Below are 27,478 nucleotides of genomic sequence, written 5' to 3'. Positions count from 1 at the left end.
TGTGCTTATTGTGTCGCACTCTAGTTTTTAATGTTTATATGCGCCTTTATGTTAAATTTGTGTTTACGTCTTTAAATGTAAATGGAAGAAGATTGTGAGCTATTCAGGGCAGAGCTTATGTGAATCATAATGAAAACCTCATTATAAAATATTAACAAAAGGAAAACCCGGAATCAAACCTAAATAAAGACACTACCATGCCATTACCACACACACACACACACACACACACAAAATTAAAAAACGATTAAAAAAAAACAACAATAAAATATTACACTGTTAAAGATTACATTTTTGTACATAAGTGTAGAGTTTTAGAAAGTCCTAAAATGTTTATTCATCGTTAAAATAACCAAACACATTTTAAGAGAGACATGATATGGTAATAGCATAGCAGCAGTGATGCTAATTCAGTGCGTTTCAGTTTTACTTTTATATATAGTACAATATTACATACAGACGTTCACATGGCTTCACAGGCATAACAAACGTTATCAGATTTGATATCATCTTTGAACAGTTTCTTTTAAAACAGATTTGCCTGTTAGTTTATAAATTCAGTGGCTTATGTTTTAATGGTCACATATTTTATATGAAACTTCAAAATAACTCTCCAAAGTGCGTTCCAAGATGGCTGCTGAGTGGCGTTTAAAAGTAACGCTTTCTGTGGGATTCTTAGACAATAGGTTACTGAAGTAGGATTGCTGTGCCTAAAAACATAAAAAAATAAAAGTTGAATTTTAAATTAATCCCACCTTTGCGAAAAATAATGTTGTTTTTTTTTAAATAAAAAGTACCTAATTTCACATGAATCGTAGGAGACCTCCCGGTGCAGCTAAACAGCTGCTGCTCTTGAACGTAACTCGCCCTTCCCGAGCGTACAGGGCCCCCTTGTTGCTAAGCAACCTTCGAAGAAGATTGACAGCAACTTCAGTTGATTCATTCGAAGAAAACTTTAAAGAAGGGGCAACTTGTATTTGTTGCTGGTCAGCTGCGAGGTGTTTAATTCAGAAGAGCAGTATCACAGTTTAAGACAGTCCTCTGATGGCTGCCAGCCAGAAGCGTATTAATACAAGTAAGTTGATAGCCATTCATTTTTCCGCTTTCACTTTGTGCCATGACAACGACCTCCCCTAGCTCATTAATTTGTCATTAGCTCAGTTAATTAAACGTTAACTTAACGTTAGCTAAAAGAGCGGCATCCGGAGATGAGTGAAGGTATCAACTTGCAGTTAGCGCAACTTTGACCCAAAGTTCAACGACAGGAATTAAATCTATTATAACCCGAGTGACAGAAATATTTAGCTACCAATTATATTTTTCTGTTTTTGGAGCTAAAGATCCAGGTTTAGCTTAGACAATGAAGGTTAACTGATGTCTCTCCCGCTTTTACAGTGCGCTGAAAAGTTAGATGCTTTAGAGTCAGCGATGTGTTCTTTTTAATACATTTTGGGGAAGTTGCAGCAATGCCGGACGTTGAACCCCTCAGATTCCCATCCAGGGAAGGACGACCAAGTCAACAAGGTGAGAAGAGAAGCGATGCACCTGCAAATAAATCCACTTTAACTCTACACACTCTCTGTTACAACAAGCAGTCTAAATTAATAACGTTGTGGATGTGTTTTTTTTAGGCTAACACCCTGTTTAAATGTAGATGCTTGTTATGTGTTAGGCAGTCTTCCAGGCAGTGCTTAAGCATCTGCACCACACAGAGCTATTAAAATGCTGAGTAAATGTAATGATATTTAATGATGTTGAAGAAATGTCACTATCTAACATCACTGGCAAAAATGGCACTGCAAGTGAGGCTCACATGGGCCTCCTCTGTGGCTATAATACACCCTGCCAGTATGATTTAGAGCTAATTCAGCCCACCACTGACATATTGCCTTAGCACCTTCCTACCCAACTTCAGAGTGTATTATTCATCTCAGCTGTTCAGCAGCAGATGGTCTTCTTTTTAGCTTTTCCCTTTTTTTCCCAGTCTCTTTACTTAGTCTGAGCTACTTCACTCAGAAGCTGTTCTGGAAGCATCATGATAAGATAACTGGTCTCAGTCACGTGGAAAAGGTTGCAGATGTCACTGTCTCGGTCTTTTTGTTGTTGAGACGAGTTTGCAAACTCCTCGAGGGCACACACTTTCTCCTGTGAAGCATAGGTAAGGTTGGTCAGTGTCCGTGTTACCTTACTTAATAGACGTCTTTGGATTTTCTTGCTGTTTTTGGCTTTTAATAACAAAAATGTATTTTATGCTTGACTAAATTAAACCCCAATTAAAAAAATATTTCCTCTGGTGGGCGGCTAATACTGTCAGGGTTTGGCTTTGTTGAGCTTTGGATTCTTGTTTAGTATTTATTGAGATTTTGGTTCTTGTTTTGATTAGACCCTTGTTTTTGTAATGTGTTTATTCACTCTCTGTGTTCTGTTGTTTTTCCCCTCACTCCTCATGGTTATTATTGTTATTATTATCATTACTTTTGATTACTATTGAAGGTTTGCCTTTTCACTGGGTCTTACATCATGTTTTTGGGTCTTCTCTACACCATACAACCTGAACAGAGCCAATTTTGTCTTTATACATAGGAAAAACCCTGGGGGCAGTTGTTGTTGCATATGGGCTTCACCTGTTTATCACATCTAAAGGACTGAAACCACAATCCAGCTATGATTTTCAGTCTACATTGGTGCTTGTGTGCCCCGGAGGTTAACAAGAAAAGGTCTGCTATAGCTCACCTGTTTGACTGGGTGACCCACATGCTGAAAGCCTGCAGGGGCCTGGGTTTAAGTCTGCCCTGCACCCCCCCCCCCCCCCCCCCCCCGCCCCCTTGCTCTCAACCCTACTTTCCTGTCTGATCTTTACTAACATTAAAGAAATAAAGGCTAAGAAGAAAAAGATCTAACAGGTTCTCTCAGATCAAGGAGAGCTCAGAAACTGTTTTGGTCTGCTCAGACTTGACCTAAGTGGTACAAACTAATGGATGAGACCAACCAGTGGAGATTTTAACTCCTCCCCCAAAAGTGGGACCCTGTGAGTTTTTGTCCATGGCATCACTGTACTCCCCTTTTTTCCTCTTCTCTTTCCACTCTTTACTCACTGGCTGGTGACAGCATCTTCCTGAGAATGGTTATCCTTGAAGTCTCATCCTGTTAAAAGCAAGTTCTTACTCCCCCCTGTCACCAAGTGCTTGCTGATAGGGGATCATCTGATCACTCTAATTGGCTCTAAAGCCATTTGACAGAACCGTTGCTATGAACTGGCGCTATATAAATAAAGTTGGACTGAATAACATGTGCTCATTGTTGCATAATTACAGAGTCAAAGAGCCTTGGGCAGTAAATCAGTTGTTGTGGTCATGAAAAATGTTTTGTACTGAGAAAATGTTTTAGGTTTTAAAAGCAAAGAGAGCGTGCTTTCAAAAAATGCCACGAATACTTTTCACTTCAAAGTGCAGTAAATAGGATGACTGCCTTTAATACAACACACAGGTTGCACACAGTTGGCCTTTACTGAGATCAAGATTATTTAATACAAATACTCACAGACTCTGAAAGAATAGTGGATTCAATAGGCTTAAAAAAAAGAAAAACTTTCACTTTTATTTAAGCAGATTTCTTTGAAATGTTTTTCAGATTAAAAATAAGTAAATAATTGTAAACTAAACTGGGACAGTCTGGAATTGGAAGTGAATTTGGACTTCTGTGGAGATGTAAAGGAAAAGTAAAGGGAAAAGGCTGTGCAGAAAACCAAAGCAGCAGACATCACAGTCACTGTTTTATTTCAGTTGTATTGTTTTAAAAATGGGATGAACTGGTGCCACAGTTCTTTGAATTTAGGGCATCTTGTTGTCTATTGTCTCTTCATATAATCCTAGACTAACTTGATAATGTTAAAGTTTGGTATCTTACTCACTCTTTGGTCTTCTAATGCCTTCTGCTGATGCACTGAACTCAGTCAGGAGAAAATAAGATATAAATAAGAATATAAACATTTACAACTCAATCTTAGCTGCGCTTATGCTCGGTATAACAAAAATGAATGAATGTTTCCCAGAAAGTGTAACTCTTTTTTTTTTTCTGTGACTGCTAATTAATCACTGATTAAAACTAAGTCCCAGCATCACAGAAACATTCAAGCCTACACTGTGCTGTTGTAACAGACACCAGGATACATTTTTACATGTAGTATAGTCAAGTGAATTTACTGTATGTTTGGAATGAATTTGTAGTAATGCTGTATGTTAAGAGGCAATGTGCAGTCTAATTTTTAAAAACAGCATCACTTTAGTCTTTATGCATCTGAACTAGCTTATCAAAAGTCTTTCTTTAATACTTGTGCAGGTTCGTAAACTGCACCGCTTTGTGACAGCCAGATGGCGTCCTTTCACCACCAAGATTTGCACCCTTTGGTTTGTGTTGAGACACTGAAAGGACTTCTCTGTTCTCTCACTGATGCTCCCAGTATTTTGCAGTCTGTAAAACTAGAATCAAAGTGCAAGTAAAGAAGCACACAACAGCTTTCACAGCCAAATAAATTTTATTAATTACTTTTTCAAAATTAATTAATTCATTTGAGCGAGTGTTTGCTTCAAATAAACAGAGTCTATTCATAAAGAAAAAGAGATAAACTGTGTTGTAGCTATTTAATATTTAATATATAGTGTATGGATTGTAGATGTGGTTGGCTTTTTACTGACCGTATGCTGTTTTATCTGTCTCAAGATCAAGTAGATCTTCAAGCTGTTTGCTCTGGTAGACGTCGCACCTGTGCTTTGCTCAACAGTCCTTCACCATGGGTCAACAGTGTTATCTACCATATCCAAGAGATGAAGATGACTGTGGAAAACAGGTGTCAGCAGGTAAAATAATGGCATCGAGTGGTCTAACAGGTGGGAGATTGTAACACAAATATCCTGATAGGTGTTAAAAGAAACTGAAAGATGCATTTTCCCTTTCATTTTGTGGTAGTCTGGAAGATATCAATCACAGGCTAAATACAGCAAAACTTTAAGGTGAAGTATTTCATTATTTTTAAATATGAAATGAAATATGAAATGAAATGAAGTATGAAATGTGACATGAGGTCAACTTGTTTTGTCAGATTTCAATCCAGAGACTCAGATTCTGACTCCATGATGTCTACAGATTTGTATGTTGAAGGCTTTGCAATTTGTGCAAGAGGTAAACGTGTAGATTAGATAGCTTTGGGAATCTGACTTTACATATTTATTGTTGTATTGTTTATGTAGTTGAAATATAAGTTTTCTATCCCATAGAAAGTTGTCCATTATCTCCACTACTGAAGAAAATAAATGATGTCCTCAGCGAGGTTGTGTATCTGATTGAGCGGCTGGAGGCTGATCGGCAGCATGCAGAGGAAGCCCTGCTTAAAGAGAAAAAAAGGAAGAGGTTTTTGGAGAGCAAAGTGGACAGTATTTCACTGTGGAGGCAAAAAGAGCATGCTTATGTTGTGCAGAAAGGTCAGTGACCATGAGGTGTCACATCCTCATAGAACTGCTTGCTGCTTCTTGTGATGTAGCCGATTTTTTTTTCTTCTTAAACTCACTGAGTAAGCTTTTTAATTAATTTTTGACTATTACACTTTTAGAACACGAGGCTTGCATTAGAGATATCACTGAATTAAAGTGGCAGCTGAAAGTGGAAAGAGAGAAACTTGACCAAGCCCGAGAGAAACTGTCACACACCGAGGGGTTGAATCAGCGCCTACACAAGGACATCAGTTTTGCCAAAAAACAAGTTCCAATTGTGAAGGAAAAAATCGACCTCCAGAAAGACCTCGTAAACGAGATCGACGCTAAACAAGCGGAGGTAGGCTGTAATAGGATTTATTTGTACTTTCAAACAAACATCTGCACATTTTCAATATGCAATATTGGTAGAAGATTAAGATTTGTGGAGTTATTTTCCCAAGAATTCTACAAATGTGTTGTTAACACAGCACAAGTATGTGAAAGTACAAAATCCAGGCAAGATTAATGTGCTTTTATGTTACACTTCAGAATGAAAAATAACAACTGAGTTGCATTTTGGGTGATTTTATTGATCATGTTTAGTCACTGGAACTTGGGTTTGCAACTGTAGTTTACAGGTGTGGAAGGGTAAAGTTTTTTTCATTCATTTTGACTACTACAGTATAAGAGCACTTGTCATATTCTGAGTGTTCATGTAAAATCTAAAAAGTTGCACCATGATTCTAGCTTTTGTAGCTCACTTTCAGTAGCCTGTGAGTTCTTCTGTATTTCTATTTGTGATTCACAAATAGGGAAACGCTCTGGGTTGCATGCTTGTTGATGTATTTATCCACTTTCTATATAAAATAAAATTTTAATTTGTTAGTGATATTCATGATCCTCAAAGAGTGAATCGTGTTCATTTACATTTTCCACTTGCCACTTTCTATAGTTTATGATTGAATTAAACAGTGCGACCAAATTCAACCTAATCTGTGCTTAAAGCCTAGTGCTTATGTGCAGATGTGCTTTTACTTTGTGCAGAAAGGAAATGATTGGATGACAAAAAGTTTCAATATGTAAAAGCCCTTCTAAGCGTGCAGTCAGGCTTTTAGCAGTGGATCCTGTAGGTAAAAGACTCACAGTATGATTTCATAACAGTTTCATGTTTTCTTTTATTGTATATAAATGTGTGAAATTCGTCATGAAAAATATTTCTGAAAAATACTAATCCCATGACTCACTCTCTTCTTTAGGCTAATGACGTTCACTCAAAAATACAGCATGATCTCCTGTTAGCCCAGAATAGGTTTAAAAACATGGAGCTGGCTGCTAAAAAAGAGAAGATATCAGCAGACCAAGAGCTACTGGCACTGAAGAATACTCTGGCAAAAAAACTGTGAGTATCCACTGAAACACACTAGAAACACATTAGAATAGATCTTCAATTAAAAGTCTTCATTTCAAAGTCACTTTTATTCTTGTAGTTTTAACCTTTTGCATTGAATGTAATTCTCTTTCTATGATTTTATTATTTTTTTTAATGTTTATTATGGGCGTCTGTCTGAGAAGTTGAGAATACTTTATGGGATACCCCAGGGTTCTGTTTGGTCCTAAATGTTTTCTCCCAGGGCTATTTGCTGATGATACCAAACTATCCAGCTAAATATTTAAATGACTATAAATAACATATAAATATTTAAAAAGTACCTTCGGTTTGAGGCTAAAATATCTTTACACTGAGTTTAAACTCTTCAGGTACGACATACATATTGTTCGTGCATTCATTTTTAGCCATGTTTAAAACATTTTTTCATATCCAGATATATTCTTTTCATTTGCCTTAATGTCATATAGCTAAACATATTTTGAACCTTGTGGTTATTTTAGGTTCATCTTTGTTTTGTACATATATAAATTCTTTTCATGGAAAGTAATATTGATGTCCTAATACACTAAAATAATTATATAATACTTATACACATATATAGAATCATATATAACTGATCTTTTGAATGAGGGCATATTTCTAGACAAAATTGTGTTTTATTTTTTTCCAGGGAAAGTTTAAATCAGTTGAAGATGATGGATGATGGTCTACATGATGAAATAAAGGATGCTGAAAAGACCATTGCTCTTGCAGAAGAGAAGTGTGCACTTATAACTCAGCGTATCCCTGAGATGATGGAGCTAGAGAAAACTGAAACCGACACAGTAAGTCACACAGTCCATATTTATACTAATTATTAGCACTTAGGAGTAATGATATTAATGTTTTTCCCCCTGTTGTTTGTTGAACCTTTTTTATAGATTGCACAGTTAAATGTTCAAATTGAGGGTGAAATACATACGAATAAGAAGTTACAAGAAAAACTAATTTCCCTGCAAGAAGATATTGCGAAAACTGTAAGTAGAACCACAAAAATGTTACAAAGTCACGAATACTCTGCACATCTTCTCATCATTTAAGAGGCCCTATTGCTACCTATGTTTGTCATAATGGCTCACTTGGTAAGACTGTATGCAGTGTTAGCCACAGAATTATCTGCGTTGTCCCCAAACCCTAGCATAAAAAATGAATCTAAAAACTGAAATCAGTGCAAGTGGAAGAAAATGGACAGTGCAAAGTTTATAGTCTAAGAAGTTTGAAATCGGTTCAAATTCTGAGTTCCCCAAGCTTTTGAGGCTCTACTAGTAAGGAAGGTGCATGATTTTCCTTTTTACAGTATAAGCTAGTATCGCCAAACCTAAAAAAAAAAGCCACCAGCTCATTTATAGCCATTCCTATAGAAGTTATGTTCATGTTTTTCCATAAATGTAATTATCCTTCAGAGTCAATGAGCAATGACTGTTACAGAGTGATACGTCTTATATATTCCCAGTAGAAAAGCAGGAAAAGCAGTTTCCTTTAACACATTCAGAAAACTCTTCCAGAATCTTTGTCGCTTTGTACTCTGCCATTAAAAATGAGTAGCGTGCTCCTTTTTCTCTCTGCAACTGAAACAAATATCAAGAACATTTCACTTAAACTCATGAGTATAAAATAAGTTTGCGTTAACACTGGTCCATGAAGTTCGTCTTTCCATGTTATCCACAGAAACTGAATGGGGAAGCAGAAGTCTCCCGCATAGAAGAACAGCTCGAATCAAAACGCAAAACTTTTGCAGCCCTCCGTAAAGAAAACATGCAGTATGAACAGAGTGTGGAAAACTACAAGACAAAAATTTTGGAGAGGTACCATGGAAAAGCCAGAACATGCATCACCTTTTCATAAATATCATTACTGTGTACAGTAGTCCTCATGTGTGTATGACGTTACTTCACTGGGTGATTTTTGTTAGCGAGAAAGCAGTGAAGCAGATGTGTGAGGAGAGGAAACAGATGCTCCAGAAAATCAGTGACAATGACGAGAAGTGGGAAAGGGCCGAGGAAGAAGTGACCCAAGTTGTATCCCGGCACAGTGTCATTCAGGCTGAGCTCGAAGAACAAGAGCAGCTAACCTTCACAGAGAAAGAGAGGGCCAGGGTCAGTGGCAACATATGTATAATGCTCATGGGTTACAGTGTAAAATGTGAGACCCCATCCTCTTTCTATGCTCTTTCTGTGCTCTACAGACAGAGATTGAAAACCTGAGGAAAGACCTGACAGGTCAGAGGACTACCCTGGAACAACTTAAGGTATATTTATGAGGTGTTTCAGAAGTAAAGTTTAGTCAGTTTGATCGAGTTTGTGTATTCCCATTTCCTAGTGTTGTTTACACCTGTTGAGGTCAGTGTGATGACATTCTGGCTTTCATGTTTCTATTCCATCAGACTCAGTGTGCAGATCTCAATGAACAACTTAAACAACAGCAAAGGAAATCAATTCTGACGAATCAGCAACTTCAGAAAGAATTTGAAGATGCATCCTCAGTGACAAAAGCCCTGGAGACAAAAATGGAGGTAGAAGAATAACTTTATAATAGTTGAGGAACATTTCAAAAGTTTAAGCAGGTACTTTTGTAACTATTCTTTTTTTAAAATAGGAAATTAAAAAAATGATAGACAATTTGGAAAGAATTTCATGTGAACACAGGAAGACATTAATCAACCTTAAGAATGAGAAGGACCTCCAATACAATCATCTGAAAGCTGCTCAGGTAAGAAGGACAAGGGTGCTTGAAGCAGGTTGCTAAGTCAGGTTTACTCTGTAAAGCTCATTGAGGCCAAAGCTAGTCATGGCTATTTATCAAAATAATCTCTTTCTTTGAACAAAATAGGGTTTAGACTTTTGTAAATTCATGCACCTCTTTGTTTACAGGATTTACACAGCGCTGCTATACAGAAATACGACAACACTGTGGGAAGGATCAGTGACCTTATGAATAAAAGTGAGGAATACCGGGATGCTTCAGATAAAATGGAAAAAATAGCTGAAAACATCCCAGAAGTCATAGCAGAACTTCAGTAAGTTGTGCTAGGTGTAATAGCTTAGAGTGAGGAAAGGAAGAAAAAAGGCTAATATAGTACTTTGACTTAAATGCTTAAATTGTGCAACCTTTAAAAAAAAAAAAATCATAATTATTGCAATTATTTAGCTTTATGTGATTTGATGTGTTTGATTTCTCCTTCCAGGAGTGTTTTTGATGTGCTGGAGTTCAGAAACAAATCAGCTGCTCTCATTATGAGCACCTTGCAGTCTGATATTAATAACTGCCAACAACGAACACAGCGATCCATGCAGACACACACCGCTCATGTTACAGCAAGAAAAAAGCAAATGGAAGACACCAAGGTAAAAAAAAAGAAAAATGTTTTTCTCAATAACTCTCTGTTAATACATGACTTTTGTGTCAAATACTGTGAAATCAGAGACAAGCTGTAGAAAACATCTCATTGCTTATTTGTTTATGGATTAGTGTCAGCACATTGCTTGTCACAATACTTCCCTTAAGATACAGAGAAAAGAGCTGTGTGCAATTAAAATTACAAGCCACGGTCAATCTCGTTTAAGTGCTTTTTCCGCAAATGACAACTCACTGTTGTTATAGTCTTTTGTCTGGACGAATTTGATGATGCATGTCGTGGTGAGATGCGGTGTTCTTTTTTGTTACCTGTAGGCCAACATTTTCAAGAGCAGTTTGAATGTAAGCCCGCAGTTCACTACATCAAATAAGCATATAATCTGGACCTTGCTATATTTATGTCTGAAAATAGCCCCTTGTAAAAATGTGACTCTGGTGTGCACAAAATGGCAAGCATTTGAACACTCCTTTGTAAGAGAAACCCCTATTTATTGTAAGGTTTTCATCTGCAGGATTATCAGCCCCAGCCAGAGCCTCTTTGCTGATGGGGGTTTCACATGGCTTATCTAATGTGAAATCGCCATGTGGTATATAGTTTCATTAAACGGTGATCAAGAATGCATTAGTTCAAAACAAGAAAAGGCAATGGAGCTTAAGCCGCCATGCATCCAAGTGCAGCAACTTTAAAGAAGTTGTTGGCGTGAGACAATTTAAGAATTAGAAGTCTTCCTCATAGACACAACTCCCATTAGCCAGATAAAAGTTAGTCATGCAAAAAAGGGTTTAGTCTTTTTCACTTGACAAAATAAGATGATATAACAACAATACTTCTCACTAAATAAAAAGATCAGAGACAAGACTGAGGTTCTAAGGAAATTGGTCACTAATCATTGGGACCAATATGAAACATGCATAATGTGTACCGTGGCAAAACATCACGGGGAGCGTGTGCATTCAGAAATCACAGTGCATGAAGCAGAATGATAGAAACCTTTATAAATTAGATTTTTTTAAAAAAATATGTGACCCCATCCCCCCTGTTCTTCAGAAACCGATGCAGGTTAGTATAACTAAAATCTGCTGGAAGCATATGTGGTTGTTTTTGAGTATGTGGTTGTTGCACACGCAGGGTACATCAAGCTGAAATAGGTTAACTGGTTAGAAATCTGTAGTGATCTCTATTCAAAGCACACTGCACACACATGGAAGGCACCTATTTTTTTGATTTGATCAGGGCTTGTCGTCTGTCGAGGACAAAGTAAACAATGCAAACTGCCGACGCTATCAGTTTCTTATGGGCAATGAAGTGTAATTTGTTCCATTTACACTTCACAACAGCATCAGATGGGCTTTGTCAGTGCTGCATGGAGTAATTAAACCTGAAATCAATAGCAGGCATTTGTCATGTTTACAGCCCCTCTTTCTGCTGGGTTAAACTCATCACTTTAGTGCTGTTCTGTTTTACTGCAGAGACACACTTCATTATGTCTGCAGGTAGAGTTGAGATATTCACACCCTTATCCAGTACTCAGGAAACATTGTTCAAATGAAAAAGGGACATGCAGAGAGACGCATCCTCACTGTGATTTATTTGCTTGATTTCCCAGAAAAGCGTACGGCGCTGTATGGCCACTGTTTATGTCGCCTTATTTAACAACACAATTACAAACTGTGTATCGTACTATACACACACACACGAAGCAGGTCAGTGGTGCAGCTTCTAAATGGTCAGTAGGGGCTTACTGTACAGCACTCAAAGTGCTGTATATTGCGTATCTTGTTTCACTATATCTATATATAATCTTTTTGTTCTGTAGAGCTGTGAGAGTCTCTTAAACAAGAATCAGTGTAATTATTCAGTATCTATTTTGTATATGTAATGATGCTGCCAGTTCTCCTACAAGCAATCTGATGAATTAGCCCTACCTATATATATATATATATATATATATATATATATATATATATATATATATATATATATATATATATATATATATATATATATATTCTTTGCATTTTTGTAAATTACTGTTAACAGTTGGGGGTGAAACACCATATTGGTGTCGGTGTTGATACCACCCTTATGAGTCAGTATAAGTATCACCCACTATGTAACTGGTAAAGTTTTATTGGTTAGTTTCACTATGATTTGTGGTTAAGTTGTTACATCAAAAATAATTCCTGACTCCCACTGGAGTAAGGTATGCAGACTTAATTTACTTTGAAAAGAAAACAAACAAACAAAGAAACTAGTATTGGGCAAGTATCCAATACTGACACACTCCATCTGAATCGATGTTTTAGATGGCAAAATGTTGACGATGTAGTGCAGGTATGTCACAGTAGTTATAATACTGGTCTGCAGTATACTGTATGCTAATTTTGGGGGGGGGAACTCTTTCATAGCTACTGTAAACACTTACTATTTGATCCTGAACTTTTTGCTCATGCTCTTTCAGGAAGCACTTAAAATCGCACTAAAGGAAAACAAACAGCTGGCAAGCCGGTATGAAGACCTTAGGAAGATTCTCATGGAGGCCAAACAGGAGTCTGTGTCTGCACTGAGTGAGAAAAACAGCGCACATAAATCTTTTCATTACTACACACAGGTACATTTTATATAACCTAGAGTTGAATTTGAATCTGTTCCCCTCCTTCTTCTGTTATTGTTGTTTCATGACCTAAGACCTTTGCCTTATGTTCCTTCATGTTTTATTTGGTGGTATCCTACTTTGCACCAGACACCACTTCTTTGCATATAGGCAGTAATTTTAAGAAGGTTTTAGTTTGGCAACCAGTAAGGAGGTTACTGCAGCAGTCTAATAATGAGATAACTCGAGTGGAGGAGGATGATGGATGTGACATAATGTAATGATAGCTATGTAGTTTTTCCAGCAAGGGGAGTAAAGCAAGAGGTTGATGGTACATGTAAATACTATAACTTCAACATTTCCCTGATTATACTTTTGTAAGGTGGCCAGAGGTGAAAAATCTTATCATCGTCATGTTACAAATTTGCCCTGCTCACCGCAGTAATTGGTGAAGGATCAGCAGCAAACACGGGTCAGGATCAGACAGTGCTAAAATAGCACTAGAGGTCTGACTAGTTGAGGGAGACAACTCAGCAGCATTTTACTGTTTAATCTTTATAGATTTTGACACTATTTAACTAGAATAGAATTACACATGACAAGCATAACACCAGGAAGAAGCCACACTGTTCCTGCAATGAAAAATACATATTATTTGTTCCAAAAATGACTAATACCTTTACTTGAGCAATTCCTCATCTAACTGCATGAATGTTATCAAGTGAAAAATGCATGCAAAAATAAAATCCTGTGGACAGGATTTTCCACGCTCATGATCAAAGCCTGATTTTCTTTTACTCCGGATTCAGCCTTCACCATTTTTGTTTGTTTCAACTCCACACTTGTACAACAGCAGCCTCTCGGCTAGTGTTTTATGGCTAAATTTAGTTTTTTTTTTAATTTCATTTTGGTATAACAAGCTCATAATCAGCAATGTTTCTGAAATGTAGATGTCGGCCTATCACATTTAATCATTTAATCTGATTTATACAGACACATTCAAATGCATTTCCTTCCTGTTTTAAATTTCCAATTATCCTTATAATGCTTGCATATTGTGTCCCAGTTAGTACATATGTTACACAATGTGAGTGCTCTTAATTGATTTGTTTATAACTGGAGGCAACAAGGTAAATGCATTTAACATTGTCAGGATCATTTGAGAGATCAGTACATTAGTGCAAGTGAGTGAGATGCCAGTCATTTGTGTTTTTCAGAGTCCATAATCTCTTTTATTAAATTTAACTGAGGGGCACAGTGAAACTCATCTCTAAGGTATCACTGAAATATAGTTAGGTATGGAAACTGTGGGCAGTGACACAGTTTTCATCATCTTCAAACCCTAACCCTAAGCATAAATACTACTTTAACTGTCATGGAGCAATTTATATACCAAGCTTCACCTTTCAGTACTTTTAAAGTAATTGAATAGATGTGCAATATTCTTTTGTTATTTCTTCACAAATTAAGCAGATAAAGGTTTTGGGTAGCCTGTGAAGCAACAATATGTAGTCAAAGGTCTCTTTGTCTCTGAGTACAAGTAAAACAGCCCACTCTTAGGCTGCAAAATAAATTAATCACAGTGATACTGAGAACACTGAGATTGGCCAGATAAACCGGTTTGGTAAATTCTGAGGAAAAGAAAATACCGTTGAGGAAAAAATGAACGAAGAAAAACAACAGAAGAACATTCATCAGGAGGTAGTTATATAGTTATCCAAGTCTACCATAAAGAGAAGGGCAAGGGCAAATAAAGACTGTTCACCACAAGGTGAAAGCTATTAATCAGCCTCAAGAATACAAAGGCCATATTATACTTAGCCAAAATAAATAAATAAAAGCCAGAGCAGTTGTTGCAGCAACATTCACTGGACAGATGAAACCAAGATTAACCTGTACCAGAATATTGTAATGGAACGCTTGGGATAGTTTGTGATCCAGTCATAAAATATCACCTGTAAAACACACTGGAGGCAGTGTGACATATGTGCATGCACGATTTCCAGTAGCACTAGGTCACCAGTGTTTACTGATGACGTCACTGAAACTAAAAGGATCTGGATTCATTCTAAAGTGGACAGAGCTAAATCCCCCTCAGATTTAGCCAAGTACTGCAGAGCTGGCTTTACAGTGCTTCACAGTAGAGACAGACAGTGATCCAAAGTATACTAAGAAAGCAGCCCAGCAGCTTCTGAAGGTAATTCACCTAACCTCTACTTTGTGGAGCTGCATGTCACTCCCTGAAAACAAAGTAAAAAGTTGAAGCCTGGCAAAAAAAAAAAAAGAAAAGAAAAGAAAAAAGTCAGAGTTCAGGCAGTTAATACATACCAAAGGAGATAAATGTTATTAAAAATTATTGAAACCAAAATGTATTTATGTTGATTTGTTAAATTACATTAAGCTCTTAAAATATGGGACTATATAAAAAAATTTATTGTGTCATTTTTAGTCTACTGCGGTGGTGTATTTGGGCAAAATAGTAAAAATTGTGCCACTATCCAAACATTTTGGGATCTAGCAGTATAATGCTGATAGCAGGCATCACTTGAAGTAGTTCAAGTGGCAAACCTAAAACAATCTTCACTTGGTGTTCAGGACAGCTGCTACATAGCAGAACATGTCTTAATATACTGAGATATGCAGACAAATATAAAAGATTACCACTAATATGAAGTTATTCCCCACGACATTGTCCATCCAAAGCCATACATGTAAAAACAGCTAAAACAAAGAAAGTTAAAGTGCAAAATATTGTAATTTTGACTTTCCCCCTCCACAGTCACATGGTAAAATGCAGGTTTATAATTATTATTAAGCTCATAAGCTGCTTTTTACTATATTTCATTGGACAAAGCACTTAGTGTTAATCTTATTTCTGTATATAGAGTGAAATGGTAACAACTACCTGCCTTTAATAGTAGTCAACAGTAGAATATAAGTTACTATTCCATTTTATTTTACTTTATATATATATATACATTCATAATAATTTATAGTCGTTTAATACTACAGGGCCATTACCTAGATGAGCACTTTGTCCTAAGAGTTATACATGGCCTTTGTTTGTAATGAATTATGGATTGAATTTGTTTTCCTTAACTAAATGATCACCGTTCTTTTAGCTTAATGTTGATTCTTTCTTTTTTATTATTGAATTAATAATATAACAATAATAAAAGAGTCTGAATTCATTAAATTTATTACCATTGTCAGTCAAGACAGGTTAAAGCCTAAATTGGAGAAATTATTAGGCATATAAATGTGTAACTTTCTGAGCTAAATAATCATATTGCTTTAACACCAGTACAGATGCACAAATATTCTAGATTTTAACAATTACAGTCAGTCTCACAACACAAAATAAAGCACATATGTGGTGTGAAAAGTGAATTCTATTTATTAAGTGACTAATGAAGACTCATTTAATTAATCTAATATTAGAGTTGGTAGTTTTTCTTTTAAAGACAGAAATTTCGTCATGTCAATGCTCATGAAAAAGTGTAAAGACATTCAAGTATTCCTAATTTGCATTTGTATATTAAAAGATACATGATTAATTAACATTGTATAGCATGTCCCAGCATCTCTGTTATCAATATCCTTTTGAATCTACTGTACATGTAAGCACAGCGTTGTTTATGTAGAAGCTTTCAGCTCCTGGGTTTTAACAGGGTACACCATAAAGAGCATTCTTGTTATTGTCTTTTCTTCAGGAGCTGATGACTGAGCTAATTCGCTTTAGTTTTCAATGCACTGGGGAACACATTGCCAAGCAATGATAAGCTTTGTAGGAAGAGTAGAGAGATGGAGGGGGAAGAAAAGCAATGGCATCTATCAGAATTTAAACCTCTTTGCTTGAAACTGTGTTCAAATAATAAAGCAAGCAGCATGTCTTTCCAAGAGACTAGGAATAATTTCTGGTTTCAGTGGGGGGTTCATGACTCTGTGTGTATGTGTAAAATATGTCTTGAGGGGATTGGTATAAAGTTAAACTGGGTGAAGTAGAAATATTTTACTCATCAGCTTTGCAGTCACAGAGTTTGCCTCGGCTAGAACAAAACTGCTGAAGCATTTAGAGAAAATTAACCCCCCATCCTGGCAGCCAGATGTGACTGGATTCTGATGAGTGCACACGAGTGGGCAGAGAAACCAAGAGACTGTGAAATTCCTGTCAGGCCCGTGTACTGCAGAATGGGCTATTGACTGCTTTCTCTATTCCCCTCCATCATTCTTCTTGAACACTGCCATTAATTTCCTCTCCTGCCTTACCAATTCCTTTTCTCTGCCTTCTCTCCCCCTAGCTCTCTTTGTTGCAGAAGAGGATGCACAAAGCTTTGGTGAAATACTTCAAACAACGCAGCCTCTACAGCCAGGCTGAACTGGACCGGTGCCAGGCTCTTTCTCAAGAGACCGACTGGAAAATAAAAACAGCCCAGGTATTTGTACATATACATGTAAAACAGGCTGGAAAACTGCACCGACTGTCACCATTCATTTAAATGGCAAATCCTTTTATTCAACTTTCATCCCGGTCTAGGTATTCTACCGGATGGCAGCATATTCTTTTGCATACTACAGTAACTCCATGTTATGCTTGGCATTGTTTGAGCCTCATCCGGCTAGTCAGTTGCCTTGTGTCTTCTTTGCCAAGCAAGAGCAGCCAGGCAAACATCCACTAAGGCTTTGTGCGTCACTGCTATGGCGGAGTTTAAGACACCACTCTTACAATGCAGTCTGTACATTTACTTATCAGATCACAGACTGATGTGATGGATGAGGTGCGTGTGCTACGGTGCCTTCTGGGTGACCCTGTGTCTAAGGCTAGCTCTGCCTCTCTTTTTTGTCTGTATACATGTGTTGTCACATTGCATTAAGATTCAAGCCCGTTTTTGTTTTTTCTTTCTTTTTCTTTTTCTTTTTTAACACTTTGCATCTAATTCAGAGTTCATTACAACACATGGAAGATGTCCATGCCTTACAGCTTTTTTTGTGAATAGTATAACCTTCTGTCTGTCTCGCAGAAGAGTTGGAGCATATTCTGCAAGGTTGAAAAGTAAGGATCTTCAATTAGAGGATAATCGGTGTCTAATCTGTGCTGTGATGTGCGATGAGGTCAAAGCGGACAGAGGGACAGTGATGAATCTTTATGAATTGTCCTGTCCAGTATTACTGCAGAGCCAGGTGGCATGCAACCATAGTATGAACTACTTCCACTTTTTCACTTCCTTTTTACATAGGCAGTAGGACATCCTAAATCCCTCGACAGCCATATTTGGCAGTTGCAAGCTGTTGTTTTTGTGTAAAATTCTTATTTTGTTTTTATCGCTTAATTTGATCCAACAACAAATTTAGCAGACACGCTGCAGGCAAAATACGCTCTGATTTTGATTGGAGGCTTTCCAGGAGGGTACCTAGTAAAGTGCTATCAGGTGGTTTCCTTCTCAGTTTCTCCTCCTCTGACTGCTTGACATATTTTTTTTCTTTTCGATGGGTTCTGGTCCAGACATTACTGGAAGCAGCCATGTCTCAGCGGCCCAGCCTCAAAAGGCCCCAGCAGATCACAGCTCAAGGCAGGGAGGAGTGGGGCACAGGGGGAGGAGCTATCAGAGAGCTGCAGAGTGTGAAGGACAAAAGAGCTGGTGTATTCAAGCGCACCACACCGTCACCCGTCACAGCTCAGCACAGGGTCCATCAGAGCAGGCAGCACTCACTTTAAACAGGCTCCTGATGAAGAGTCCAGCTCAGGCTCTATCCTCCAAAAAGTATACATGGAACAAAAAAACAAAAAAAAAGCCTTTTTGAGCTCAACTTTAAATGCCTTATGAGGTTACAAGCAGGCATAATCACTTCACCTATCCAAATATTAAAGCCTTCACAATTCCTATAACACAATTAGTATTTCTGACAGGGTCAAAGTTTATCAATATCAGCTGGCAGTTTAATAGAAATAAAGGAATCAATAAAACTGACATTGGTTGTAACTGCAGTGAAACCAGGCTGAATCCTGATGAGGCCTGTGCTAATCCATCATGTCCACTTAACCCCACGAGCAGAACATAAGAGAGGTCAGGTTAACGCTTTCACAGTTATAGTGCTGGAATAAGAAGCCAAATGGCAGTTTGTTCAAAAGTAGCTTGAGGGAAGGGAGGCCAAGGAACCCTAGGGTGGGTGGGTAGGAGTGGGTGGGGGAGGGGGTGTGTTGTAGGAGTAGGGAGGGTGGGGTGGCGGGCTGTCATCCTGTTACACTCCTGCCAGAACTGGCAGTTCAGCTTTGTGTTCTGCGAGTTTACACTGGGGATGGCATAATTGACAATGGCTAACAGCGGAGAGCAGTGCAGAGCCTTGTTGAATGGCCAGTAATGATTGGAGCAGACGCCCACTGCCCCAGTCCCAGGGGACAGTAATCCAAGATCCTGTTTCTGATATAATTGTTAGTCAGAGAATTTCTGCATGGCTAGGCTGGTTCAGATTCCCAAGCTGGTTGACAGTGCCAGGCAGTTTAATAGAAAAACTGGATGCTGAGGTTTTTAAAACAGAAGAGCACTGAACCTGGACGCGGTTCACCAGGAGCCTCTTGTTCTCCTTCCTGACGAAAAATAAGAACAAGACGGTAACTTTACTCTCGCAGCTGCAGACACGTCAACTGTGTGCGCAGGAGACACATGAAGCAAAGATGCTTTATTGGTGCCTTTCTACAAAAGCAGCATTTTCCTAATTAGCCTGTTTTCATTTATTCTGTTTGTGCCTTATTTCAACAGGAGGAGATGTCAGAGGAAAGTGAACTTATCTCAGCCTTCCTACAATCCTTGACAGATGACTCTACTACAACTGATGATGCTACGGGGTGAACAAACAAGCCAATCCTGATGCCGCTGGATCCAATGAGTAGATGCCTTCAGTTCAAATAGCAGTGTAATTGGACATTCACCTGTACCAGACAACTTACTTACCCTAGCACGCTTCACTATTCCCCCCTCTTTACTTGCAGCAAATCCATAACAATGAAACAGGTGACTTTCATGCTGCTGTCAGGACTGATCTAATTTTAGCTGGGTGAATGATTGCAATTGGCTTTGCCTCATCAGATAATTAATCTATGTCACCATTAATTGGAAAAGAGAATAATTACAGGCAGTGTTGACAGAAATTCTACGCTTCTCCAGATTCCAAGATCTAATTACAACTAGTGAAACCCCATGACCTTAACTAGCACTTAGTACACCTTGGCCACCTTGACCATGCCCATGTGAAGCCCGTCGTCTCTCCAAAGAACCTGTTTTTTGTTATTGCAGCCCACACTCTTCTGCTCTCTTCACTCACTGAAAGCTGTCTCCCTCAATCACTTTTCAATATTCAATCTTAATTTTGTGGAAGTTTAGCATTTTCAATGAGCTGGAGATGAATGATTAATGAATAAATTTAAATGCTTCATTTTGTCCATGGATCATTAGTTAAGTCCTTTGTGGGAAGGACCTGAGAAAGGAGTGAAAATTATTGAGACATTAGCCTGGAGCAATCCAGGGGTAAATAGTGTGCACAAAAGGATGTTGTGTGTGCACTATCCACTGGCTTTCTAAAGAACCCTGGGGAAACACTGTTTTCAATTTGGAATCTTAACTGAATCACATTTAGTACTTGTAGAAAATTGATTTTTCTTTCATCATGTTTAAACAATGTCATACTAGTGGTAAACAACACAAAGTCTGCTCTGTATAAATGCTAAAGTGCAAAAAGTGCGAAATCCCTAGATATTTATCATTTCCACGAGAATGAAAAGAAGTTAAAAAAACAAACAATGTTTATATATTAATCTAAATTGTACAAATTATGTTTATGCTCATTAGAATTTTAGGACCGTCAAGGTTAATGCTGTTAGACTACTCCTTGGAAAATATGTTACCCTTTCCTTCTGAGTTGATAGAGATGCTGTTGTTTTGTTGATAACAACAGATGCCTTCCATACTAGAGGAGACAGAAGGGGGCAGTATGGACACAACAACCTTAGCAAATAACTGACTGAAACATGTCTCAGTATCATGTTATAACACTAAGCATAACATCTCAAACTAAGTTGGCTTGAAAAAAACAAAATAAAACAATTAAAATATATATATATATAAATCAAACTGACACATTATCTCTCATGTGGGGAAAAAAAAGATTTTTCAGATATTTGGTAAAGTTTCTTTACATAGGTTTTTGGGCCAACTGTATACTATAGAACAAACATTCAGCATGACACTAACTTGGTCGACTGCTCGCAAAGCCACGACGCCACTAGCTCCCTAAAAGCATCTTGAGGAGAAAAATGTTCAGTCCGTCTCATATTCTGTACTGACTATATGGCAATTTCTCAAATGAAGGTGCCTCTCCAGCACATTTATCTGCTCTCCTTGCGTCTAATCAATCCCTTAAATAAATGAAAGTGAGCCACAACTAGATGTCATCACATCTATCTGCGGGCATGCCTCAAAGTGCACACACCTTAATGCTGCTACTCTAAAGAGGATGGACTGTGGAAATACTAATGGGGGGGTGTACTTGACAGCTGAGGGGCATTACATGCTTGTTTCAGTATGATGAGGATAAAACATACAGCACATGCCTCGCTGTGCTGTTGCATACTCTGATACCTCAAAGCTGGTTTGGAAGATTTTTTTGTACTTTTGTATCAAGGCATATTTTGCAAGAGACATGTTGAGAAAATCTGATTTACAGGCAGCATGATTCTCAATTTCTGCCTGGCGCCACCGTGCAGACGATGGGCCCGTTTCATTTGGATTCACTTCAGTAATCACTTCTGATCACTGGAGTGAAGCCGAGTGAATCAGAGCAACGTTCTGTCTTCTTAAGCTAACCAAAATTCTGCTCTGAGATCTTTTTAAAACCAGGAAAACTGAGGCGTCCTCTCAAACCGTCCTCTCTTTGTTCATGAGAAAGTGGAGAGTTGAGCCATGGAGCCGATGGAGTCGAGGAAAGAATGTGAGTTGAGAAAGGTGCTACTGTGTCTAAAATATCAATGAGGGAGATGCTGCCAAGTTTTGGAGCACACGAGAGGAAATAGGTTTTCGGTAGTATAACATGAAAGTGCACCCTGGCACACCCTATGTGGTCACTGCTGATAACACTGTAATCTGGGAAGATTTTCTTTTATATTACTATATAATCGTCTGATTTTTATTCATCTGACTTGAGTGTGTGTTCCTTTAAAGTTTAGGTAACTACAGCATCTGTCATTCAGTCATACAGTACCGCTTAACAATACACTGGAACAGTGTGATTGCCCAGGTGAGTCTTTAATGTGGAGCTCAGCAGAAAAACATGACAAACAAATTCATCAGTATAACAATACATGTTCCTCGCGTTTCCACACTCATTTGATTTCAAAGATATTTATCTTAAGAGGATAATAATTTGTGAAAGTCTCTGACATTTGTGGCTAGCTAGCATGATAATAAATCCATGGCTTGGAACATTTTTTAGTTAATTAGAGTCAATCAATCCAAACTTTGCTCACTTACCGGTGTGAAACCGGAGTATAATGAGCAGAAATCAGCATGGTGATTGGAAAACACAAATTACAGCTGTTAAAGAGAAACTCATCCACTTTTCTTCTGTTGATGCAAATGCCTGCTGCGAGGATTTAAAATTAGCACGGCATTCCTTTAATGGATGTTGAGGCAAAGTGCTCCTCTATAATTAAAAAACCTGTTAATATCCTCGTAGGCTAAAATAAGAGGGGTTAGTATGATTGCGTGACACCTCTTTAAAAGGACACATTGGTCAGTTGGCTATTACACAAAACAAAACTGTAGCTGCTTTTATTTAGTTTTATTTAAATCATGGAACCAGTTTGCCTAACACTACTTAGATTCACTGTATGCTGTGTATATATTAAGGAACTTTTTTTCCCCATGTTTATCCGCATTATGAGCAAATGAAGTAACCCTACATAATGGTGTGTGACCATACCAGTGAGATGGTCAGCACTGCTGCCTCAGTAAGATCATGTGGCATGTTAATGAACTTCGCTGACATATGGGACAGTCTTTGCTGTTAAAGGCTGTGTATATCTCTATGTTCAGGGCTACATTCATATATTCCTGACATATTCCACGCACCTTACATTCATGGTGTAATGATGTGAATAATGACCTGCTGATGTTAACAGTACCATCTGATCTAGGGTCCCAGACAGTAACATGACATAACCTCCCGGCTGCTTGTGTCCACGATATATATATATATATGACCTCACCGCTGGATGTAATTTCTTTTCAAGAGCTCTTGGAAAGGGAGAGCTTATGTTGTTGAGCTCATGTCGTCAAGGCTGGTAACAGCAGCTTGCCATTGTATTAATTATTGTCAGGGAATCCAAGGGGTGTAGATAATACAGAATGCACTGGTTGGTCCCATTTGTTTCACTTGTCAGTGGAGTGAATAATTGGGAGTGCTGACCATATTAGACACAGAGAATTTCTAAAAGATACGACTCAAACTGTTGCAACACAAAAGTACTGCTTGGAAATTAAAAAGCTTAATGTGTGAGAATTTCAAATCAGTATGGAATAATTTACCAGCTTCTCATTGCCAAAGGAATTTACTGAAGTTTAACTCTGACAGCAGTCATTCTGATACACAATGAAACGGCTGTGAGGGAAACTGTTTACTGCGTCCTACTTTTTTTTTTTTTTTTTTGTCCAAGAATTAAGTTTTCTTTTGGTGAACGGAAAAAAACGTTAAGTGTCAGATATTTTGCACCCTGACTTCATTCTTCAAAGGTTTGAGAACATTGATACAATTCAAGTAGAAGAGGGGTTGCTAATACAATGGGGCTCATCTTGCAATTCTCCCAAGGAATAACTATCAGTCCTGCTACAGCAGCTTCAGCGTCCCTAGGTGACCGCGCCACTGAGCCCGTGTTCGCTCCATCGCACCCCACTCCACGCCTGCTGCCACCCTGAAGGTAGATGCATCACGCTGGGGAGACTGCACAACAGCAGCCCCCTCTCCTCCAGCCCCCAAACCTTCTCCACGGCACAGTGGCCTCCTGCGGCCCCTATACACAACTTTGGGTCTCCATTACAGCCCCGGTCCCAGCAGCCCAGACTCTCCCTCAGGTGAGTCTCCATACCACCTCCGTGTGTCGTCCCACCTGAACTGCACAACTGGTATCCTTTTGTCATTTGAGAATGCCACAACACACACACATATTGTGCACACGCACACATACACACACACACACACACACACTCTCTCCTGTGCTCACTCTGGAGGGGACACCGCCTGTTCCTTTCTGCTCACCTCCCGGCTGCCGACTGACTCTCTGAGCCGTGTCTGTGGTGGCTACGCCATGTGTGGGGATCTAGGGGTTTAAAACAGCAGGTCTCCCAATACTCCCTGAATGGCAAATATAAGTGCTTCCAATTTATTACACAGTGGACATTTTATGAATCATCTCTGACTAACTTTGATCTGAAATGACAAGCATGTGCTAATCAGTCCCGATATCCAAAAAAAAGTGCTAAAAAAACAGGAAACAGAAAACTGGATGAGTTGAGATTTTACAATTAATTGAAATAAACTGAACCTGCTAGTACAAATATTGCACTTTTGATGACCCTTTCTTCCGTTTTTCACAATTATAACAACTACCTCTGATTAAGCAGCCTGTTCCTTTAATGCCAATGCTACATTTTTTTAGAACTAATCTCTCTATAGTATAGTATACGGTTTGGTTTCCAAATCCAAAAATGGTGCAAAATAATTCCACACAACTGTAAACTCTTCCAAGATTAGAGAGGGAGGCATAAAGAGAGCCCTGCTTGTGTTCATACATACAGTTAACTGGAACTAAGGGGGGATCTTTAAATGTAACTTCTAAGAGCCTTGTAATGAGTATTTACTGTAACATGCAGTTTGCATTAATTTTGTCTCACCAAAGTGTTTCTGAAGAGGCTCCCCGCAGCATTTTCAGCTTTCCTCCTTTTAATATATTTTTTATCATTAAAAAGGGGCTTTAAACTGCAGCACTTTTGCTAAAACACAAATTACAACTTTCACTTTATAGGTTGCCATACCACACCACACTTAGTTAACAAAATATTTTACAAACAAGATGATATCACCCTCTCCATGATATTAATATGATATGTTCTCTGATCTGTAAACAGCTGGTTATCTTGCTTTTCCACGATAAGAGAAAGTGCTGAGGATTTACGCTTGGTGAGCACATTTGGGCTGAATCTTTCACACGTCACAAATTGCAGATGGGAAGCAGTGATCTTGAACAGCCGATCACATTTCCGTGACCATCTGACACCTTCCATTTAGGAAAATAATACTTTCTATCTTAGCATACCCCTCTGCAACAGCCAGCAAAAGGAATTATGCCTGGTAGACTTTGCTATTCACAACTTTGGAGCTTCTCCTGTTGTTTTGTTTCATTGCACTGATTAGATTAAATGTTCGCTCTTTAATCAGTTACCCAAGGCCACGATAATGCTGACAGTTTGTGTTTAGCTTCATTTTTATGTGTTGTAATGGGCACAAAATTATGCTGAAGGAAACAATAAGGAAGCATGATATAATGCAAGCATTACATATGAAGATGCGTAGTATCTGGGGGTAAAATCGGGCTTATTCACCGCACAGAGTAGATGGTCAGTGGCTGGGAGCTTTGTCTGCTCTTAAAAGCTTATATTATGAGTATACTGCAGTATTTAAATCTGATCTAACTGCGGTTATTTACACTAACACCCCTCCTTTTTTCATAATGTTGAAGACAAAAAAAAAAAAAAGACTTTTTACCCATAGAGGTAGATATGCTATCTGAGTAATATGACAGAAAGAAATGAGTCGGGTTAACTGGTACAGAGAGTTGTAAATCACTGTAGTGTGATTCTTTGTCTCAAAGGGTTTAATTAGTCTAGAAATTCTTCTCTTATCTGATGACCCCCCCCTCCCTCTGCACACTGCAACAACTTACAACCATAAACGCCCTGCAATCTGAAGACCAGTGGCCTCAGGAGACTGAGTTGCTACAAAGAGCTGAAAGAGTTGGAAATGGTCATTTTATTGCGTTAGAATAGCTCGCTCGAGACTTGGGTAATGTAGTGCTAACTGTGTGCTGGTAAAGATAACAATATGTGACTCCAAAGTGAAATACAGTGAATTACTGTAGTGCTGTGCAGTGTCAAGACCTCTGGAAATGAGGTAACGCAATAATCGTGGTAAACAGTAAAACAAAGTGCTTTCATAGTGGTTTCAAACCGCTAATTAATATTAGAGTAGTATAGTTTTCCTTCGGTGACGATGATTATTTGAGATGCAGCGCACAATCTAATCAGTCATCACCACAGAGTTCATGTAGAATGAATTTCCTCAGCATAACTACAAGTTGGGGATTAGCAGGCTGTGTGCTTGTCAAACACTCGAACATCAAAACAGCATTGTGGTGCCTTCTTATTATAAATGCTACCAATGTATGGTCCGCTATTGCTTGACGGTAGCATGGCGGTGCTCTCTTTCATAGTATATGAACAAAGCCATTTATCCCTATCTGTCATTTCTTAAGTTGTGAAGTACCTGTCACTTCTGGTCCCATGGGAGTCCTACATGTAAGTGTATTTACTCTAATTGAGCTCTTTATGTAATTGACAGTTTATTCTGGCCTAATAAATCCTTTCTAACGGTTTCTGATTAGCTGTGTGAGCATTTTGTTTGCTTTTTGGGGTGATTATATCACCTTATATTCATGTGATGGGGGTAAATGAAGGAATCCTAATTTTGAGATGAGATGTTTCTGAGTTTTTGAAAGCTCTCGTTGTTGTTGAACTGTATGCAGCTATACCAAAGTGATTTGACAGATTAATAATTTAGCAATGGAACTACTTAGTGCCTCACAGCTGTTAGTTTGTTGTGGTGGTGACAGAGTGTTTGGTGCAATCCATAAGTTCATATGAGCATTCCAAACCAGGAGTTTTACTATGTGATTCATCAAGCCACTTCCTTGGATTCACTTTGATCTTATAGACTTGGAGGATCTCTGGGGGCAAAAATGCAGGTGTATGGATATAAATACTCCAGCAGGACTACTGTGCACTAATGGACACTGTATTAGGTTACAGCCCTTTGTGTTTTCAGGCCTTATGTGTTTAACAATGAACTGATCAGACATGGTAATAATTAATGAAAACAATATATATGTTCTTTATTTGTGCTTGTTGTTTTTTTAAACTTTATGTCCCTTCTGTACATGTGTGGCATTTCATAGTGCTGCTTCAGTGTCACACTAAAATGTAGAAAAAAAGGAGGGTATTATCTGCTTTTAATTAAACATGATAAAAGTCTGCACACTTGTCTGTACATTGAGGTGGGTGCTGTTTATTATACAGATGTATAACTTCAGTTTGTGTAGAGCACCTTCTTTTGAAGGACTAGTAGGAGCAGAATGAGATGAGGGGTTATTTTGGCGATGGAGATTAAGGCAGGGGCTTTTTGTCATTTGTGCGAGACAAGCCATTCATCCATCCAGTTCACAGCCAAAAAAAGGCTGGTCCCAGAAATTAGCAGTTTCAGCTCAGCAGCAAAGTCGTCGGGCTGTGAAGGCAGAGAGAAATTGACTAATTAGC

At 38.3% G+C, this 27,478-nt stretch overlaps 1 protein-coding gene across 1 annotated transcript; it reads left to right on the top strand.

Moving 5' to 3' along the window:
- The first annotated feature begins 1,466 nt into the window (after window positions 1-1,466).
- Window positions 1,467-20,144, top strand: LOC134617318 (coiled-coil domain-containing protein 178). The gene is made up of 19 exons (XM_063462527.1): window positions 1,467-1,524; window positions 4,720-4,856; window positions 4,966-5,009; window positions 5,099-5,178; window positions 5,274-5,477; window positions 5,606-5,826; window positions 6,725-6,867; window positions 7,529-7,682; window positions 7,779-7,874; window positions 8,566-8,702; window positions 8,810-8,993; window positions 9,083-9,145; window positions 9,281-9,409; window positions 9,493-9,606; window positions 9,768-9,913; window positions 10,082-10,241; window positions 12,714-12,863; window positions 17,147-17,281; window positions 19,604-20,144. Exons 1-19 carry the CDS (start codon window positions 1,467-1,469, stop codon window positions 19,691-19,693), a joined length of 2,445 nt encoding a protein of 814 aa, XP_063318597.1. The 3' UTR covers window positions 19,694-20,144.
- Window positions 20,145-27,478: the final 7,334 nt, after the last annotated feature.

The sequence above is a fragment of the Pelmatolapia mariae genome, linkage group LG18 (genome assembly GCF_036321145.2).
Source record: "Pelmatolapia mariae isolate MD_Pm_ZW linkage group LG18, Pm_UMD_F_2, whole genome shotgun sequence".
NCBI classification, from domain to species: Eukaryota; Metazoa; Chordata; class Actinopteri; order Cichliformes; family Cichlidae; genus Pelmatolapia; species Pelmatolapia mariae.
Note: the sequence above shows the minus strand (reverse complement) of the source record. Positions and strands in the feature narration are given on the sequence as shown.

Bases quoted from the DNA above. Each gene is read 5' to 3' on its own strand.
- LOC134617318 (XM_063462527.1), top strand. From the start codon at position 1,467: ATGCCGGACGTTGAACCCCTCAGATTCCCATCCAGGGAAGGACGACCA. The intron at 5,179-5,273 runs GTAAACGTGTAG...TCTATCCCATAG, and splicing joins CTTTGCAATTTGTGCAAGAG to AAAGTTGTCCATTATCTCCA. The intron at 6,868-7,528 runs GTGAGTATCCAC...ATTTTTTTCCAG, and splicing joins AATACTCTGGCAAAAAAACT to GGAAAGTTTAAATCAGTTGA.